The following is a 20,441-nucleotide window of genomic DNA, read 5'->3' as shown; positions in this document are numbered from 1 at the left end:
AAGGCACTCTTCACCAAGGAAGGATGTATAAATAGGGTGATATTAATGGTCAGAGATGAGGGGGGTTAATTTACACTTGCCAGGAAAGAGTTTCAGACCAACGCCTGTACCTAACTCCAGACAACTGTTTCTTAGCAGGAGAACTGCTACGTATTGATTTCCACAAGGACCACACCTTTTAGATTGCAATCTTCTGTGTGTTTAGTTAGCAGATGTGAATGGGGTGATCGAAGAGGAGTTCACCATGGCACGGCTTTACATCAGCAAGATGAAGTCTGAGGTGAAATCTCTGGTGAACCGCAGCAAGCAGCTGGAGAGTGCCCAGATAGACTCCAACAGGAAGATGAATGCCAGCGAGAGGGAGCTTGCAGCTTGCCAGCTCCTCATTTCACAGGTATGTTTGCTCCTTCCTTCTTCCTTTGAAGCAAGGTTTGATGATTTTCTCAGCCTCCTTCCTCGTGAGATGTGTGTGTTAGGAGTGAGAAATGAGAATTCAGGGAGAAGAGAGGTGTTTCTCTTGTCTGTTCTGTTGTCTGTTCCTCTCAATCTGCATTCCTTCCCCTCGGCGTTTTGCAGCACATTCTGTGGTAAGATTCTGTCCTCCTGCTGTAGATTTCAAAATGTTTTCAATGGCATAACAGTGAAAATGCTCTCAGAGAGATTTCCTCAGCATGTATCTGCATCTTGTACCTCCACTTAGAAAGCAAACTGACAAAGGAAGCAGTGATTGTATGGGTCTCTAGCAAAGCATTTGGAGAGCCCCAACATCTGGACTGTCAGTACTAACAGATAGCTGGGCAGCAATATGCATGTAATAATATATTATGGAAAGCAGTACTGTGTAAGATAGAAATCCAGATGGTAGCAGGGCTTTTCAGTGGGTGGTATGTTACAGGCAGTGATGCATGCTGCAGCATTATGCAGGGAGGAGGCTAACTGCTTCACCATGCTTCTTTGATTACTGCACACATGAAGTGATGGAGACAGTTTGGAGTTTACTCTGTTTCTCTTGCTAGCAGTTACTCAGAGAAAACCTGGAGCAAGGATAACCTCTTGTCCTGCCACAGGATGTCTTTATTCAGGTCTGCAGTAATAACTGTAGCTGTAAGCATGCTTCTTAGTGTTCAAGGGAGGCTTGAATCCTGAGAGTATTGGCTGTCCAAAAATGTTAAGTAAAATTACACTTTTCATGCTGTCTTAAAGTGGATACAGCCACTAGAAGTCATCCTGCCAATCTGTGTTGCTCCCTTTCCTTGGGAGCTTGCATTAGTAAAGAAGGTTTGCCTCGAAAGCAGCTATATGTATGCTATTGCTGGCTCAGAGAGGATTGGCAGCACAGAGCTGGGAATGAGTATCAGCAGTGGGCTGCTGGGACACTCCTTCAGCTGTGGTGTTGGCTTATGCTGACCCAGTGAAGGAGTGTGTTAAGTGGAAGCCAGCCTGTCTGTCTGTGTGAGGCTGGTGTTCTTCTTAGACCTCCTTCCTAGGAGGCTTAATATTTGAGTGACTTATCCAAGGCTGTGAAAAGATGCAGTGAAGGAAATGAGACTGCAAGGCTACATCCTTTCTTTTTTCCCCTCCCTATATTTGTATTGCGTTTTAACATGGTGATGAAACCAAGCAGAGATACTCTCAAGCAGGTGATCACCTTGCCTTGCCATTTTGGAAGCCTTGCCACTAAGCAGGTGTTGAGGCCCATCTGTTTTTAAGCCCAGGAAGAAGCTAGGTGTTATGCTCAAAGTGTTAGTGGGAACATACACCTTATCTATAGAGTGAATAATTATTGTTGGCTTAATTTAAATCTTCACAGCCCATTTATTAGTCTAGGCCTAATTACTGCAGAGAGAAAAGAAATAATTTGATGCAGAGACTCTCGGTGACAGCAATGATGCTGTTGAAATAGTCACATGCTTTTCTTTAGTTTCTACCCTTTATGTTAGACCCAACCATCTGCTGTTCCTAAGTTTGGTGGTTTCATGCTGATGTTGCTGGTGTGGATGTGACAGCGAGCACTGTCAGCATCTGGAGCACTTTGCTGAGAGAGATATGTTTATGTTGCTGGTTCTTCTTCCTTCCTTCCTTCTAGGATTCAGCTGGAGTAATTTTGTATGTTTGCTAGCATTCTTTTACACCTTGCTATTCCTCGACTGATCTGCAGCTCCACATTACAACTGAACTCACTGTGTGGGGCCTTTTACATTGTTAGGTGTCTCAGTATGCTTCTTATGGTAGTCATGGAACCACAGTGGTACCATGTAAAAAGAAAAGATCTATGGCTATGTAACTGCCAGGTTAATCTGATCCTCGAGGTGGTGGATGACTTGTGTGGATGACACCACACAATACTGTGTGCGCTCACATCTCTTTCCTGTTCCCTCTGCCTTTAAAGCATGAAGCAAAGATCAAGTCCCTGACAGACTACATGCAAAACATGGAGCAGAAGAGAAGGCAGCTGGAAGAGTCCCAGGATTCTCTCAATGAAGAGCTTGCCAAGTTACGTGCTCAAGGTACCCTGTTGGTTCCTGTGGTCATCATTTCTTCTAACAGCTGTATCTTAGAAAATGCAGGTTTCAATGCAGTATTGTACATACAGCTCGCCTGGCACTGCTGCAGCATTTGATTTTTCAATCCTACTCTACTTTTGTCATACTTGTATCTCCATTGTCACAGAAATACAGCTAAACAGATGGGATCTTAGCTCATTTACCTAGCCCCAGGCTCTGCAGTGCGCAGTGACAGGAGTCCTGGTGTCACAGGGTCAAGCTCTGATGCTGAGGTGTTGCCTTGGTCCTACAGCTCTGTTTGTCTGCATGTATTTTGCAGTAAGGTCTTATAATTGTGATTCAGATCATTTAAGGTGTTGCACCTCTACATGGCACTCGAGGTAACCTTTTTTTTCCCATTCTAATCAGTGTGGAAACTTTCTATCAAAAGGAGTTCTTCTTGTTTTGCCAAGCTCCTGCTTTATGTATAATTACATGGTAGCCTTAGAATTACTCTGGATTTCTGCGCAGGGGCTGTTCTGTGACCCTGGGAGCCGCAGATGGTGACAGGATTTTTAAACATCTGTGTGATTTTTTATTCACACATCTCGTCTTCCCACCCCACTCACAAGAAATGATCTGTCTCTGGAGGCCACCATTACCCAGCAGAAGGGAGAGAGGGAGGATCCCTACAGGCAGAGTCATAGGAGATGAGGGGAGGTTGGGAGGCTGCCTTTAGTAAAGTCAGCAGGGTTTGGGCAGTGGTTACACGTAGGGTACTGCAAAACCATGGCTGTGTCTGCTCCTCCAGAACAGTCTCACCCTGATCTTGCTGCCTGCCTTGCAAGCAACGGTTGTTTTGTTTGAATGGCTTGACACAGAGGTGTCGTATGATTGGTTGGTTAACTCTCAACTGTCTCCAACTTCAAACAGAAAAAATGCACGAAGTCAGTTTCAAAGATAAGGAGAAGGAGCACCTGACCCGGCTTCAGGACGCAGAGGAAATGAAGGTAATATCGTGTGCTGCAATTTTAAAGTCAATTTCTTGCTGAGATCATTCATTAGCTGATAATTAGAGTGTAATTTTGTCTTCCTGTACATGTCGGGTGCTTTTAAAAGAACTTTTCTGCCTGGCTTCTGTTAGAAAACCTGATCTGTTAGAATTGAGTGACCTTTGCAGTTTGAAATTAGAGAACTTGCTGGTATTGAGGCTGGTGGCCAGATGAAAGAAAAAGTAAGTTATAACCTGAGTATTTTAGGTGTCTTCCGAGACCAGTTTGTTTGCTGAACCAACTTCAGAGAATACAGAGGTTAGGTGCACTGTGTTTGCTTATTGGAGCTGCTTTGGTTCCTCAAATCACTTGAACAGAGAACTCAAAAATAAGACCCAGCATCCGTGGCTGCGAATGGTTTTGTTGGGTATGGCTGAAAAAGGATTCAGCTGTATGTCACTCTGATATTCAGTTTTTTTCTTAACAACCTGGAATGTATCTAACCATACAATTTAAATGGCAGGGCTGTGGCTAAACGATCCAGAAAGATAGGTTCATTTACATGATACATAAAAAGGAACCTTAGGCGTGTTACTTGATTTCTGTTTCATGCGTGGCTTTGTATTTTGTGCTCCGCAGAAGGCACTGGAGCAGCAGATGGAGAGTCACAGGGAAGCCCATCAGAAGCAGCTGTCCAGGCTGAGAGATGAAATTGAAGAGAAGCAGAAAACAATCGATGAAATCAGAGAGTATGTTACTCACTGTCACTCCTTGTGCTCCTGTACTGCTCTGTGATGTTACAGGACTGCTTTTTGGATTGGTTTTATTGGTTTTAATTGATAGTTCTGCACTTCGGAGTCTTAGGAAAAGCAGCACAACAGCGATGTCACAGACTCCAGTGTATCTCATTTTCACGTTCGTGGTATTTCTTTGTGACACAGGAATATAACTGTTAGATACACCCCTGCTTGGAAAGGTGTTAAGGTTTCTTTTTACTGTTGTGCTCTTACTTCTGCACGTCACAGAATCACCAGGGTTGGAAAAGACCTACAAGATGATCCGATCCAACCATCCATCTATCACCAACAGTTCTCACCAGACCATGTCCCTCAACACAACGTCCAAACGTTCCTTGAACAAGGACCTTTAAAATAAAGGTCCTTTAAGATTAGACAAACAAGGCAGGAGAGTATAGGGCTGGCTGCTTAATAGTCCAGTATTTAAAATAAAAGCTATTGGTTTTCAGATTCGTTAGCCTTTATTTCTTCCAGAATTTTACAATAGGATTACTTAGTTTTGTTTATGGAAACTGAACAGCGTATCTATGGCCTTTAGGACTGAGCTGTTCAGACCTTTTGTTGTTTTTTCTTTCCGTTCTAGTATGAATCAGAAGCTGCAACTGGAACAAGAGAAGCTGAGTGCTGATTATGATAAATTAAAAACTGAGGACCAGGAGAGAGAAATGAAACTGGAAAAGCTCATGTAAGTCAACAGTTTTCTCACCTGGTGTCCTTGAATCTGGTGTCTTTTAATGCGTGCACAGGAAACATCCCGGTGGGAAGCATTTGTGTTGAAACATTTGGGCTGAAAATAGCATTTCGGTAGCAAAGCCAGCATATGCAGTATAAATGAATGATTACTAATCACTCCTTTTTTAAAGTTTTAAGCTTTTTAACGGTAGATTTGATGCTTGCTGAAATGGGGTTTTAGAGCTCCAATTCTATGAAATATTATGGCAAATCTCACATCCCCCATTTCTTAACCTACAGGAAAAAGAGGATATTTTTAAAACATTTTTTGATTTCATGTTTAATGCTGTGATCTTTTTAGACTGCTCAATGAGAAAAGGGAACAAGCAAGAGAAGATCTCAAGGGGCTGGAGGAAACAGTGGTAAGTCGTGTTTACAAGTTATTGAGGGTTTTTTTTCCCTATGTTTTCATCACTGATGTGTAACCAAATCACCTGCGCTGGTGCTCATGAAAATGACCAATTTATATCAGATAAGCTTTGAGTTCTTTACTCTGAGAGTGGTGAGGTGCTGGCACAGCTGCCCAGAGAGGCTGTGGATGCCCCATCCATCCCTGGAGGTGTTCAAGGCCAGGTTGGATGGGGCCCTGGACAGCCTGGGCTGGAATTCAATGTGGAGGTTGGTGGCCCTGCGTGTGGTGGGGGTTGGAGCTTCATGGTCCTTGAGGTCCCTTCCAACCCAGCCATTCTGTGATTCTGTGGTGATGCTATGAAGCTAAGTCTGTGCATTTCCCTAATTTCAAAGTCTAGGTAAAATGTTTTAGTCTCCTGTGAGACTAGTTTTAGTCTCCTGTCTCACTATTGAGGCTACTAGAATAGTGTTTTGTTGCCCTTCCACCTGAAGTGACCAGAGTGCTGAATACAGGGTAGCTACACCCAAATGATGCATACCTGCTTCTCACTTGGCCCATGCAGTGGCTTGTAGAGGAAAGCCAAATGGGGTCTCATCCCTACTCAGTTGTGCGGGGAGCATCAGTCTCAGTAGGCATTGGCTGGCATTTGGATGGTGGTATTGGGGAAAGGATGGAGAATAGTTTCTGTGGGGCCACATCTGCTGCCCTATGCTCCTTCCCACTGCTGGGCTGATACAGAAGCAAGACGAGGGAGCTCATTGGAATGAGTTATGGGTTGGAGGTCTGCTTGTGAAGCACACCTGAATGCCAGCTCTCTGGGAGGCTTCTCTTCTGCTGCTGTGTTGTTTAGAATGGCACAGTGTGCATCTTCTGATTACAGAATAATTTAGCATTTTTGGAATGTGCGCAGGGTTGCCCCGTCTCGTGTCATGTATTCACTCTGGAGTAAGATCATTATTTTGCTGAGCCCAAGTAGTTGATATATAGAAAATGCTGGGAAAACCTGGATTTTTGCCAGTGCTTAGAAGCACTTTAAGATCTTAAGTAGCTATGATTAAGCACTCAGACCCAGTCCATGAGTTTGTGATGCAGTGAATCCAGAGTCATGTAGGTAGATATGTGGCCAGTTTGTGAGACTTGTGGCTTTGGTGTTGCAGACAGCACATGGCAATGCACTGGAAAGAGGAAAAGTGCATGCCCTGCTCTTCTGTGAGCAGCTTGTTTGTAGGCTGCTTGAACAGCCAATGCATGTACCAGGCAGGGACATCTCTATAAGTGGATCACATTAAAGTCATATTATCTATGTGAATTTGCAGAGGTGCCTTTGTTTTATTTAAAAGCCCAGAATATCTACTATCTATCTTACTGATTTGTGTCTTTTCATGTAAATTGATTCCAGGCTAGAGAACTCCAGACTCTCCATAACCTACGCAAGCTGTTTGTTCAAGATCTCACCACTCGTGTTAAAAAAGTAAGAATACCTCTTGTCATCCAGTATACTGCAATCCACGTGTGCATATTATTACAAAATGAGATTATTATTTTTCAGTATCAGTGAGCAATAGCATTAAGACTGTCCTGATGGTTACCCAAGCTTTGGCTCTTGTTGGGTCCTAAGGACAAGTCTTGGTAGTTAAGTGAAGTTACTGCATTCAGAAAGTTGGTATAATGGGTACCAGAAACTTCTCAATATAACATGCACTAATGTATGCTCCACCAGACACTGTGACTTTATGATCCTGTGGCTACTTGGCCTTTTCATAGCAAAATTACTGTGTGGCCAGAGATGAGTTTCTTAGCAGAAATTCAGGTGTTTTTAAGTGTTGAATCAGAGTAAAAAGTTGCATAAGTATTCATAGGCTTCACAGTACTTCACAGTACTTTAGAGTGGCTTTGGAGAAGCTGGTATAATTATATAAGGTAAAAATGTTACCTAGAGCTGGAGAAAGGGATATTTTTTCCCCCCCTAAAGTCTGTGATTCTGTTCAGGATCCATACATTGTTCAGTAAGAATATTTCATTTTCTGTGTGGAGGCCAATATGGCCCCTAAATATCAAATGAACAGGTGAAATAACTTCTCTTTAATCTGGGGCTCTGGAAGGCTTTTCTGTCTATGGCAAACTTACATTCCAAAGTGCCTGAGCTTCCTCTTGAGTTTCTGCATGGTTTTGCTGACCCGTGGAACTCTCCGTGCAGAGCGTTGAGCTTGACAGCGATGATGGAGGCGGAAGTGCTGCGCAGAAGCAGAAGATTTCCTTTCTTGAGAACAACCTGGAACAGCTTACTAAGGTTCACAAACAGGTGGGAGCTTCACTTCTCCCAGTGCTTGTTTTTTCCTATTAAATCAGAAGCCATTGTGCCTTTTTCATTGATTGACAGTAATTTCACCCATAGGAAAAACTGCTCGAGTAACACTGTTCTGTAGTATTACAAATTACATCTTTTTCCCCCAAAATTATGTTTTTATATGTTTAAGGGAATAATTTTTGAAGGTAATATGTAGGTACTGTTTAAGGAAATGGTACCTATAGTTCTCAACTGAAGTTGTTGGCGTTAGGACTACACCTACTTACTGGAATGTTGTTGTGGTCTAGCCCTGGCAGGCAGCTCAGAACCTCACAGCCGCTCGCTCAATCAGTGGAATGGAGGAGAGAAGCAGAAAGGTAAAAGTGTGAGAATTGTGGCTTGAGATAAGGACAGTTTCATAGGTAAAGCAAAAGCTGCTTGCGCAAGCAAATCTAAGCAAGGAGTGCACTCAGCTCTTGCCATCAGCAGGCAGATGTTCAGCCACTTCCAGGACAGCGGGGCTTATCACATGTAACAGTTCCTTGGGAAGACGTAGGCATCACACTGAACATCTATCCCCCCGTCCTCCTACTTCACCCCAGTTTTTATTGCTGGAAATAGAGGTTTTTCTGTGCAGCTTAAGGGCTGGTGCCTTCCCAGGAATGCTGAGGCTGGCCATTTCTGGGCATGATTTCCATCTCTTCCCTGTTTTTTAAGAGCTCCTGTTTCCTTTGGATGTCTGCTTTTCAGAGCAACGAGAGCCCTTCGCTGTGGGTGCCAGCCCAACAAGTGGGAGGTGTAGGGGTGTGCTGTAGGCAAGCATTTGGGTATAGATCAGGGAAAGAGCCCTTTGCTTACTTGGAAGCCTAAATATTATTAGCGTGTCTATGTGTGGGTATATCTATCTCAGTAGGTAAAACTGGATCATTTCTGCTACTAAGTCAGTTTCCACCCTCTTCTAAGATGACAGTTTTATCAGACTCCACATCTCAGACGTGGAGTACAAAGTAGTAGAAGAAGCTTCTGGCTTCATTTATGAATACTAACATAGCATTCTCAACTGCAGTTTTCTGAAACTGTGAGGGAGACGCAGCAGGATCCAAGATTTGCTTTATTTATTCCCGTAGAAATGCCAAAAATGCAAGCAGTGCTGGACTGGGACAAGTGTCCATTAAGGTTCAGTATTCTGAGATTCCTTAACAGATGGTTTAAGGACCTACTTTCTAAATGTGGAAATCAGGACGTGTGAATAATGCTTTTTTGTTGCACTCTAGTGCCTTTTTTTTTTTGCATTCTGTTCGTATTTCTGCTAGTCTTTCAGATTTCTATAGCTCTCATTAATGTATATTTACTCAAAAACAACTGAGGAGTTCATGTCTCATAAGAAACTTAAATAAAAAACCACGTTGGGCTTGACCTGAATAGGAGATCATCCTGCACGTATTCCAAACTAGGGCTGTTTGGTAGAACATGTGCTCGACACTTTCATTGTGACTATGGTTTTTTCTTTTTAGCTTTGCTTGTGTTTTTCTTTTGGCACTCAGCCTGGACCAGCAAGCAGGTGTAAAACGTTTTGATTGCGAAACGATGTGTGAATGTTACTGCATGCTGTTGCTTTACTGTATTATTGATGTGGTAAAGAAACCATTTTCTTCCCTTTCCTTTTTGGAACAGTTATCTGCTGACTTTTAGTGATGGTTTAATTGTTCTATGGAATTTATACTGTATTTTGTTTAAACCAAGAGTCTCTTTGTATCAGTTTTTACTTATCTAAAAATCAATCTGCCTCCTATGGTTGAATATAACGTTAGATATTATTCTGCTAAGCAGTAGAGCTTGTTCGGGTTCATAACCAAGGAAGTGCGAATTTCACAGAATCACAGAATCACAGAATTATAGGGGTTGGAAGGGACCTCTAGAGATCATCGAGTCCAACCCCCCTGCCAAAGCAGGCTCCCTACACCACGTCGCACAGGTAGGCGTCCAGGCGGGTCTTGAATATCTCCAGAGAAGGAGACTCCACCACCTCCCTGGGCAGCCTGTTCCAGTGCTCCGTCACCCTCACCGTAAAGAAGTTCTTGCGCACATTCGTGCGGAACTTCCTATGCTGGAGTTTCAGCCCGTTGCCCCTAGTCCTGTCCCCACGCACTACTGAAAAGAGACCAGCCTCGCCACTATAGCTCCCACACCTCAGGTATTTATAAATTTCAAGTTACATTTTGTCATCACCATGTTTATAGTTACAGGCCTTAAGGTGAATTCTTAGCAATGGTTGAGGAACAGAAAGTTTCTGCTTCTCCCCAATGCTTGAATAGCGAACAAGAAGGTAAACATGCCCTGACCATTGGTGATGGTGAATTCTTGAGGAATCCAAGTGTTGTCTGTAAGCTGTGTTTAAGCACTGTGGTTTTTAAGCAATGCAGTGATCAAGTACCTGTGAAATGCCAGACGTGTCTGCATGCTGAGAAAGGCAGAGTTTCTGGCTGAGTTGCTCTGAGGGTCTGGAAGTTTGGTTGTTGCAGTAATACCCTGCAGGGTTCGTCCAGAGCTTTCTACCTTCAGTCATCTGTGAAATCGTGTTCTTTGATCTTCCTGTTGAATGTGAATGACTTGTAGCTCAGCTGGACAAATGACCAGCATGATTAATAGGAAGAGAAAATCTGTTTTTGGCATAAGCTTTTTACAGGTGTTTCTGGAGGAAACCTGTTTCCTTCCTTCACAGTGTACAAGTTGTGGAGAGGAACAGTGGTGATTTCTGTCTCTCCTTGTAAGATGACTTTTGCTGTGGTTTCTCACAGGGTATTTTTGAACCTTCTCTTCTTGCAGTTGGTACGTGATAATGCAGATCTTCGTTGTGAGCTTCCTAAGCTGGAAAAACGACTTAGAGCTACGGCAGAGAGAGTTAAGGCCCTGGAGAGTGCACTGAAGGAGGCCAAGGAGAACGCCATGCGAGACCGTAAGAGGTACCAGCAGGAGGTGGATCGCATTAAGGAGGCTGTAAGAGCCAAAAATATGGCACGGAGAGCACACTCTGCTCAGATCGGTAAGGGTGTATTGCTAAGGGGTGAGCGATTGCTCACATACCTCATGGTTGGTTTGTTTGCTCATTTGTGAAAGAGCTTTGAAAGCAGGAGTCTGGGGCAAACTTCTGGGTCTGCTTCTCCTCTGTTGCACGAGCAGCTTCAAAGACTTCACTTCTTAATAGAATATGCCCCACCTGAAGTTTAAAGTGCCTTTGCTATTTAGCTCAGTAAATAAATGGCATAATGGGTCTTGTGTGCCATTTTAATGACCTGAAAAAGTGTCTCTTTAAATTAGTCTCTCTCTTTCTTCCTGCTCCCCACATGCTCTTGTTCTGCCTTGCGTCTCCTTCCTCTCCTCTTCCAATTACTACCTGTGCTTTCATTTGGGCTCTGTAGAGTCAAGTATTCCTGTCTAATGCAGATACTTGTTGTATCTCTGGTACAACCTAAATCCATGCATGCCATCAAATAGTGTTCAATATAGGACTTTTCAGGTGGCAATTTCTGAACTGATTTCTAGGAATTGACAAGATAGAAGGATAATGTATTGCATGGTGGTGGTAACATTAGTGCCTTAAAACCTAAGGGAAAAATTACCACGCAGTGTTTCCTGCCTTATGCTGCCACTCCTAAAAAGCCATTATCAGTTTTGAGATGATGGGCATGCATGAAATGGTCAGATGGGTTCTGCCACGAACAGAAGAGCGATGTGTTTGTTGTTGGCCGAGGTAAAGGAACACTGTGTTTCTGATTACAGACTAAACTGACAAACAGTTTCTCCTGTACATGATGGGCTTTGTACTAAAGGAGAAGGTGAGGTAAAATCCTGTTGGAAAAAGCTAATTGTGTTGTTTGGTTTCCTGCTTTCTCTGCAGCCAAGCCCATCCGCCCTGGTCATTACCCAGCGTCGTCTCCAACAGCTGTCCATGCCATCCGAGGGGGTGGGATGTCCAACTCCAGCTACTATCACAGCGCCAAATAGATGAGAAGTAAGACCAAAGGCCCAACTGTTCTGTCACTGATCACCACTTCTATTTTGCTTTTAGCAGACCAATGGTATTTTTTTCCCCTAGTTTCAGTGAGAGTCTTTTGCCTGTGTTTTAGCTGTGAAAGTTAGTAATATAAGCGAGGCTTGCCTTGTTTAGAGTACTTTGCAAGCTGCTGCTCAGAGTTTTTATTTTAATGACTTATCACTTGAAACTTTTTTTAATAAACTGAAATGCTACTGCAAGTCTGTTCTGAAATTAGCACACAGCAGTGTGAAACTTGGGTATTAAAAATAGAGTTCCAGAGGCTGCTCCATTTTCTATTTTCTGTAACATGAATATGTTTCCTTGTGATATTCTTTAAGGATAAAGTCTTCTAGTAAACAACCCTGTACTAGGAACTAGCTGTATGTGACTGAAAAGCAACCAAGCACTCCCATGCCCATGCAGGAGCTGCCTGTGCACAGAGCACACCTGCAAACTAGTAAGGGTTTTTCCTGGGCAAAGTTCAAAATGGAAAACATTAGAAGCTGAAAACTTCATGCTTTAGGGTGAGATATTACTTGAGAGATGGATCCATATGGTAAACATGCTTCTTCACAAGCACTTAGCTTTTCCTTCTGCCCCTCACACGCAGCATCTGCTCCCTCCTGCTCCTGAGCAGCTGTACCCAGAGTGCCTAGAGAGACCTGCAGCCCAGGGCAGGGCTAAAGCAGCCTTAAGCTGGCAGCAGCACAGACCTCTCTGAATTTGAGTGTCAGCATTTGGCAAACTTTGCTCTTGCTTCTTTTGCTTTGCACTCTTAGTCAGCTCTCTCCAGCTGAAACTGTAAATATTTTACTTTATTGTGAGCACTTAAGGTTTCTGTGTCTACTCAAAATCTTGTCTTGGAAAGAAGAGCTCCAGAGTCCCATGAGACTGCCTCATGCACCCATCTCTCTATTCATTTCCTTAAATGCTCATATTTTTCTGGGGTAGTTTAGATGATAATTTTGTTACGATCATATTAGGAGATGGATGGTAGTGAGCGGTTGTGGAAAGCAGCTGGTGGACTCCTGGATTGCCTTTCCAAGTCTGGCTTCTTTCTCCTCTGGAGGATTAATTCTGTTTTATGACTCTCCCTGATAGTATCTGGTTTCCTTTAGGCATTTGGCATTCTTGGGTGTGTTTTTCTTTTCCTTTTTTTTTTTTTTATTGAGAATGCTTCATGTCATGCATGCATGCAAACCATCCATCACATCATTCAACCTTTTATTGTGTCGTGGGGATTGTTTCTGTTCATTGTGTTTTCTGTGAGCCCTGTAGCTGCAAGCAGCATATTTTTGCTGCGGATGAATTAAGGCAAGTCTTTGCCGAGTGCTTTTGTGAGTTAGTTGATTCTGAACTGAAATTTGCTTTTCCATCTCATGGGAAATATAGCTTCTATCTACTTCATTGCATTCCCATGAAATAGCAAAGGGAGAAGAGCGCGATAAAGAAGCCTATAAATTATTTCTAAACGTATGTAATAAAAGCTGCTCTGTGGGGAAAAAAAGCTGCTACCTGCCTAAACTGGGCAGGCCTTTAATAGACCATCTGTTGTGAAATTAAAGCTGTCAGACGTGAGCAGGCCACACACCAGCTATAGGCATGCGTTGAGCAAACGACTGTCGTGTAACAGAAGCCATTAGTAAAATAAATAGGCATAACGCAAGTGGAGCATATCACAAAATAAGACTTTGTAAGTCAATAAAGACCAGTCTCATGTGCTTTAGATACCGAGTTTTCTATCTGAGGGGATAAGCAGATTGAGGTCACATCTGGAGCAGGTTGCTGAGCTCAGAGGTAATGGGAGAGGAGAAAAAGAATTGGGAATGGTTTTTCTAGATAAATGTTTGCTGTCAAGTAACACGTTCTCTAGAATGACAATTTTATACCAGGATGAGGGGAAATTTATTTCACTCATCATTCACAATGAAGACAGTAGCCATTTTTTGCTGCTAGACCAGTCAGGGATTAAGAGTCATTAACCTGAGCAGAACACCCCATCAATAACAGCCAATGGGCATTAATAAAACGTTGTTGTAAATTGCAAATTGCAAGTTGCCAACTTAAACAGAAGACTCCATAGAACAAGGAATGAATCCCTAAGAGAGAATTCCTCTGTCTGTGCCTTAAAACGTGGACCTGCTCAGAATCCTTCCGTACCCCCCATCTGGAGGCCACGCTCCTGTTCTTCATCTTCCTGAGGGAGAGCTGAGCTGTGGTGGTGCTGCACTTCTGCAGCTCATCATTTAATAGCTGTCTTAAGATGGACCAGAGATCATCTTTGTGTCTGCTTTAATTACATCACACACCTAACCAAGGGGACAGAGGAGCGCTAACAGAGCTCTGGGACAGGCAGGGCTGAGGTGCAGGACAAGTCTGGCTGATGATATGAAATAAATACTCGAGTTGCTGTGTTGGAGAGCAGTTCAAGTGCTGTATACAAACTTCTGGGTTGGCTACCAGTGTATTTGTAGCACTTTTCTCAAGGGTGGGGTGGCAGTCTGAAGGACTTTCTCCTAATGTTGATACACCTGTGAGCAAAGTGGCACAGCGGGGTGTGCTCAGGTGCTGCATGGGACCCCTGTACAGGCAGGCACACCAAGAGCAGGAGCAGGGAGCTGAGTATGTTGACAAAGCATGTGCTTTCGTATTTCAGATCCTGAGTAAGCTGGTTATCTGCCTATCCTGCCCTTCTCATGTTTGCTTAAACTTGTCTGGTACCTCATTTGAAAAGAGAAGTAGTGAAATGAAGATATACTAACAATTGCAGTAATGCTCCATCGCGGCTTACTGAAATGATTAAACCAGCTTGTATGGGACCCGTGTTTGTGAAACACGCTGTGCAAACAAGCTCTTGACAATGTGACTTCCCTTATCCTAAAGACTCTGGTATGTTCCCAGCACCTCCCCATCCTTGAGCAAGATGAATAACTGCATTTAATCTAGGCAGGCCGTTTAGATTAATCTAGGCAATAAAATGCATGAATTAATAACCAACTATCCCGCCTGCCTTGCTAAGGAGGGTGGTAGCTAGGAGAGAGCTACAATTCCCACCACTAAATCAGGGTAAATTCAAAAAACACAGGTGAGTTGAGTCTTTCTAATAACTTCATCTTTAATACTGAAAAGTTTCGTGTTAAACAGTCAAATAAGAAAACATGTCATTAAGCAAAATGTTGCTCTCTTTACAAGATCCTGAACTAGCTGCTTAAATAGCGCCGGGCACATTCAGTTGCTTCTATGTTGCTTTCCATATGGCTAATGAGAAAAGCATAAAAATTCTGAGTGCAGTCAAAGATTTTTGTTCCTTTCCTTACATAGTATCTTTGCGATACTTGTTAATTAAGATACATGTGTGTGTCTGTTCTGCAGCTCATATCAGTAGGGAGAAAAATCCCATAAAGGGAACGGAAAGATAAAAAAGGGGGGGAAAAGAGCTTTCTGTTGTGTGTAAGGATGTCTTTAGACAAGACGTAATGCTGCGTTAGAGGTGGCAAAGAGTGAATTCCATCCAGGCCATTGTTTTGTTATGACTGTGCCAAACTGTGGGCTGGGAACTGTTATAATTCCTCTCTGAGACTTAATAATTGAGGCTCGTTCCTTGAATTCCTAAAGTGGTGCTTTACAGTCATGTTCTCATGGCAATGTGGCATATTGAGTTTCTGCCGAGTGTCGGTATCAGTTATTTGCCTTGTTGCATATCTGCTTTCTAATCTAAAACGTTCACTAATTATCGTTACCTTTCTCGCTCTCTTTTGACAGGTCAGTCCCACTTAGCATGTTACAGACTATCATTAAGTCACTACTTTCTTTTACCCCCCTCTTCAACCTGATCCACATTCTCTTCATCCTGCGCTTCCTACCGCCATCTGCGACGCACTGGCCATAGGTATTTTGAGCTTCGTAGGATCTCCACGTGTACAGAAGTCTTCAGCTCAACTCTTCTACAGATACTTGTACAATGTATTTAACGTAACCATCTCAGTACCCATAGGATGTCTGCCACCCAGAATGGCACCGACAGCGTGTGACCCCCTGGCTTAGGCTGGGGCTTCTCCACTCAGCCCGATGCTGTTGGAAGTCCTCTGTCACATCAGTAAATCCTGACTTCCGGCATCCAAGCATTGATTATTTGGTGACCAAGTGCCATCAAAGGCAGGTGATTGTGCTCTGTCATGACTGATTTACTGTATAATATACATATTATTTTATATTTTTAAGGGATGAAAAATGTGCTGCTACATGGTTTTAATTTGACTGCTTACATTTTTTGGAAGGAAATTTCCCCAAAGAACCGTTTGTAAAATCCCGATAAAACCTTTGGACTGTATAAAATGACCTTTCTTGCAGTACCTGGTAAAGATCAAATGGGATGCAGAGAAATCTGTTAGTATAAACCTAGGTTTTTGGAGTTTGGTAGTTACAAGACTTGTATGTGTGACTTATCTTCGAGTTACGATCTGGTCTGCTTGTAGTTCTCCCTACGGTGGTGGGGTTCTCCTGGAGTGTGTTGGCTGGCCGTGTGTTGCTCAGCATTGTTCTCCATGACACTTTGAAAGCTTTCAGAATGCCGCCAGAAGTCCTGTCTTGGGAAAGCCTCCAGCAAGCCCTGATCTGCTCACACTGGAATTCACAGGCGGGAGGAAACAGTCCCTGACTGGAACAGGCACTCCCTTCCCAAAACACAAACATCCCCCAGAGCCCCAGGCCCTACTTTAAGGTATAGAGGGACCAAGAGGAGGTGTGGGTTACAAGCCGTCCCTTGCAGACCGAATTGGGAAATACATCTGTTAGGAGGTGAAGAGCACGCTGCAAGGGGAAAAGAATGTACTTACTGCTTGTGTAACAACGTGCAAGCCATCCTGCTGTGCTCAGAGCCTTTCTCATCTCCCTGGTGCCAGGTAGAAACGTGTCCAGCTTCTCAGCAAGGGGGCACTGGAATCCTTCTGGGAGAGCACAGCTGCAGGTGGAAGCTGCTCCTGCTGCTGTGTCACATATCTGTGTCACCCAGCAGTGTGGCTCGCAGGGAGGGTACAGCTGAGCGTGGCCCTTCTGTCTTCTCCTGCGAGTGTTTGCTCTTAGGTTGAGACAGAGATTTTTCCTTTGATTTCTGAATGTGTTCACGCAGACACAAAACCAGTCAGGTAATGGAGAGCCTTTGGAAATATTGTCTTTTTTTTTTTTAAATTATTTTCTTGCAAAGGAAGTTGGACTGAATTTTTTTTTTTTGTTAGATGTTGCACTATATTTGGGAGCGTTTCGCAAAAATAACTTAATGAAGTTGCAAATTTGCGTGTATTTAATTTATTTTGTATTTTTTCAGAGTTTTCTATTTCTCTTTACGTGCACGTGCACTGCCAGGAAAATGAACTGTGAACTCTCCATATGCAGGCTTTAGCAGGATTACTAATTCCAACCCACTCTGTGCTGCTCAGAGCTGAACTGTCTGCTATCAACTTATTATCCTCTTCTTTTTGTTCTATTGCAGTTGTCTTCAAAAAGGAATACTGAACTCTTAGTGGCTGCCCGATTTTGTTCTGCGGTGCAGCTGCTGTTCTGTATTTTGAATTCAAAGTTTGGCAGGGAGCTGCATTTTAAATGCAATGTCCCAAGTTGCTCGCGCTGTTATCATCAGTTCTGTATGACAGTTTAGACAGCTTTCTTCAGCTTGAGTGCTAAGTTAGCTTTGACATCCCTTAATCGTGCTAGTGCTGATCAGCCAGTCAGTTCATCTAGCTGAAGTGAGGTTCTCCAAGTTAACTTCTGCTTCAAGACTGTAAGAGGACTTTCTATTACTGAAACACTGACAAGGTGCATCAGGCTAAGCTCCTCCAAAAGGAACACGTTACATGCTTAATTGGAAATCATCCAGTCTGTCAGTTGCACTTATTCTGCTTATAGATTCTTGTTTTGGAGCCTATTGTAATGAGGCAATTTAAGTTTGTATTGCTTACTGTATATCCAACTTTTGTACCATTATTAAGTCTTATGCATTTTATAGATAGAAAATGAAAGCCACACATCTGCTTTGCAGGGATCAAACCCTGTCTTGTGTCATTTCCAGCACCTGATGCTGTCTTACTTTGCTCTTTGAATGTTGTGTCATATTTATTCTAGGCTGATTTTCAGGTTGTGATTTGTATAGCGCAAATGGGACTTCGCACCTAAGATGTCTTGCATGGGACACGTTTTAGTGGAAACACAGTTGACAAATGGAAACCATAATTCAGGTGGAACTGAAATGTATACTGTTCTTTTTCAAGGAATAAAATACTATTTCCTGCTCAGCTGAGCTTCTCTCCATGATATCATTGGATCATAGAATGGCCTGGGTTGCAAAGGCCCACAGTGCTCATCCAGTTCCAACCCCCTGCTGTGTGCAGGGTTGCCAACCAGCAGCCCAGGCTGCCCAGAGCCACATCCAGCCTGGCCTTGAATGCCTGCAGGGATGGAGCATCCACAGCCTCCTTGGGCAACCTGTTGCAGTGCGTCACCACCCTCTTGAGTTTCTCCTTGAATTCATGTTTCACTGACTTGTTTTCTCAAAAGCAAAGAAAGTTAAACCTGGGAAGATCTTGGCTGACGCATCTGCAGGTTGTGTTTTACTCACCAAGGGGGAGATGGGATTATCCTGAAAATACTGAAAATCAATCGAGTAAAAACAAAAGCCAAACCATATGAACACCTTTACGACAACGGTTTCTGCCAAGAGAACCCAATGAGTAGCTTTTAAACTGCATTCCACAAAGCCTTACGCATTGAGGTACACTTTTGCCCAACGTTTCCATAAATAAGGCTTGGAGCTGTAATATTTCAGTTGAATTGGAATAAATGGCCATTCAAACCAGTTGCTCATGGAGGCCCGAAAGGAAAAGGCCCGATCCAGTTTCCAGTGTCGGAGGAGGACCTTGTGTAACCATGAGGGTGTGCACCAACTGGACTCAGTGAGTTGGCAGGACGAGCTGAACCTCCTCTTGCTTTGACTTTCCCCTTTGCTGTGCCTGTATGAACCGAAGCGCACTGGCCAACATCTGCTGCACGGGATGGGACACTGCTGCGCCACTTTGCTCACCATCTCGTCCACTGGAACACGTTGTGTGGTGGGAGAACCGCAGGGGTTGAGGCGTTGCGTAGAGTTATCCATGTCTAGTTTGTCAAGTGTGTGCCGTGTACTGCAGATGTGTATTCTCTGGGCTCTGTGTATCTTTACAGTAGTGTTCATTTTAGGAAAAAAGAAAAACAAAACAATAAAGTGTGGACACCTTTTGCTGGTAACAAGGGGAATTTTATTATTATTATTATTATTTTGCCATTGCATCAAGCAATGCTGAAATGTATTAATCTCTTGATAGCAGATCTGAACCCTTCTCCCCCCATCCCATGGAGATAAGCCTTTTATCTTCGTTCTGCATTTCTATCGGAGACGGATGGGTACGCTGGCAGACTGCATGATGATGTATCATTTGAAAACCGTTACAGTGGAAAATAAAACCGAACTAAACTTTGCAGCGTTGTGTGGCACCGTGTGTCGGTCACGGACAGCGGAGTTCCATCAATCAACACCCGGGTTGGGGTGGGGGAGGATGGGGAGGGTGTCCGAGCGCCGCTCGCTCCCCGCCCCGGCCCCACCCCGCGGGGCAGCACCGCCCGCCGAGCGCCGAGCCGTGGCCGCAGCGGGCGGCAGGTGAGTCGGGCTGGGCGAAGGGCCGGGGGTTGGAGGGGGCTGCCACGGGAACGTGGATGTGGAAAGCGCGTTGTGAAGCCGCGGTGCTGCGCTGGGTGTCGTAAGAAGGGCAGCGCGGTGCTCCCCGTGCCTCGCGGCGCTGCGTCGTTCGTACCCCGCGTGCTCAGCCGGCAGCTGCTGGCGCTCGATCTGCTCGCCGGGCTGCGTTGCTGGCAGCTCCGGGGAGGAGACTGGCGTGGCGCAGGCCGTTTTGCAGCGCGGCACACCTCGCAGGCAGCGCGGTGATGGAGGAGTTAAAGCCGGAATCCCCAAACCTACCCTGAGTTACTGAGAAGCGGCGCTGGAGGTAGGAGCGGGGCTTGGTTTGTGTCGGTGTGTTTGTTCTCAGTGTCCCCCGCGCGGATATTTGTGCATATAAAAGGGAATTTAGCAACAAAAGAGAAAGTAACTTAGAAACGCGCTGTCCTCAGCCGTTGGTGTGACAGTAATCTCTTCTAATATGGCCCCTTGCAATGCCGTGCTTCACCTTTAGGCTCTCATCCGCAAAGGTTTTAAAGGAGGAGGAGATAATTTGTATCTGAAAAACGGCTCGGCCTTCCAGCTTGGAGTCTTTCGGAGCTGGAAGGAGCAGGCTGCCGTTCTGCGTGCTTCATAATCTCAGCTCTGTGGAGCTGCCCGTGGCAGTGATGAATAACAGCCCTTCGGGGGAGACTAATATCCCCTATTATGCACCTCGCCAATTGGGCAACGTCAGGAACGGAGAGATGGGAGGGAGATTATCTCCTGACCCCCGCGGATCCTGCCCTGCAGTGCGGTGATTACCATCCCCGCAGTCTAAACATGCATAGAGTGCAGGTGGTAGAAGTTACAGTCATCTAATCCTTTTGGGGAAAAATGCTGCCCCGGCTTTGTCTCGATGTGAATAAACCTGTTGCGGCAAATTGCGCTCATTCAGAGCTCAACTTAATTTGCAGAAATGGAGCTAAAAGCTTATGAAATAGCTGGGGATGTGCAGGCATGGCTGTCCTATGGCTGGGCTCGCTCCCCTGGCAGCATTCTGTGCATCCCTTTGCTGCTT

The 20,441-nt window shown here is 44.3% G+C and overlaps 2 protein-coding genes across 3 annotated transcripts in view; both read left to right on the top strand.

Moving 5' to 3' along the window:
- Positions 1 to 19,185, top strand: part of KIF5C (kinesin family member 5C) — a 58,123-nt gene extending 38,938 nt beyond the window's left edge. Inside the window, exons 16-26 of the mRNA XM_072342502.1 lie at positions 206 to 394; positions 2,390 to 2,507; positions 3,417 to 3,493; positions 4,115 to 4,224; positions 4,856 to 4,957; positions 5,306 to 5,366; positions 6,756 to 6,827; positions 7,554 to 7,658; positions 10,470 to 10,686; positions 11,542 to 11,655; positions 15,442 to 19,185. Of these exons, the coding sequence (XP_072198603.1) occupies positions 206 to 394; positions 2,390 to 2,507; positions 3,417 to 3,493; positions 4,115 to 4,224; positions 4,856 to 4,957; positions 5,306 to 5,366; positions 6,756 to 6,827; positions 7,554 to 7,658; positions 10,470 to 10,686; positions 11,542 to 11,648 (1,158 nt within the window). The 3' untranslated portion in view covers positions 11,649 to 11,655; positions 15,442 to 19,185. The remainder of the gene's footprint in view (positions 1 to 205; positions 395 to 2,389; positions 2,508 to 3,416; positions 3,494 to 4,114; positions 4,225 to 4,855; positions 4,958 to 5,305; positions 5,367 to 6,755; positions 6,828 to 7,553; positions 7,659 to 10,469; positions 10,687 to 11,541; positions 11,656 to 15,441) is intronic.
- Positions 19,186 to 19,312: 127 nt separating this feature from the next.
- LYPD6B (LY6/PLAUR domain containing 6B) overlaps positions 19,313 to 20,441 on the top strand; it is a 31,336-nt gene continuing 30,207 nt past the window's right edge. Inside the window, exon 1 of one of the 2 annotated variants that reach the window (XM_072342199.1) lies at positions 19,313 to 19,363. The gene's annotated coding sequence lies outside the window, so the exon portion shown is untranslated. Of the gene's footprint in view, positions 19,364 to 19,509; positions 19,710 to 20,441 lie in introns of those variants that run through there. The other variant, XM_072342198.1, reaches the window with a different exon arrangement.

Source organism: Excalfactoria chinensis, chromosome 7 (genome assembly GCF_039878825.1).
Source record: "Excalfactoria chinensis isolate bCotChi1 chromosome 7, bCotChi1.hap2, whole genome shotgun sequence".
In the NCBI taxonomy this organism is placed as follows: Eukaryota; Metazoa; Chordata; class Aves; order Galliformes; family Phasianidae; genus Excalfactoria; species Excalfactoria chinensis.
The sequence above is the reverse complement of the archived record's forward strand: the minus strand, read 5'-3'. Positions and strand labels throughout refer to the sequence as shown.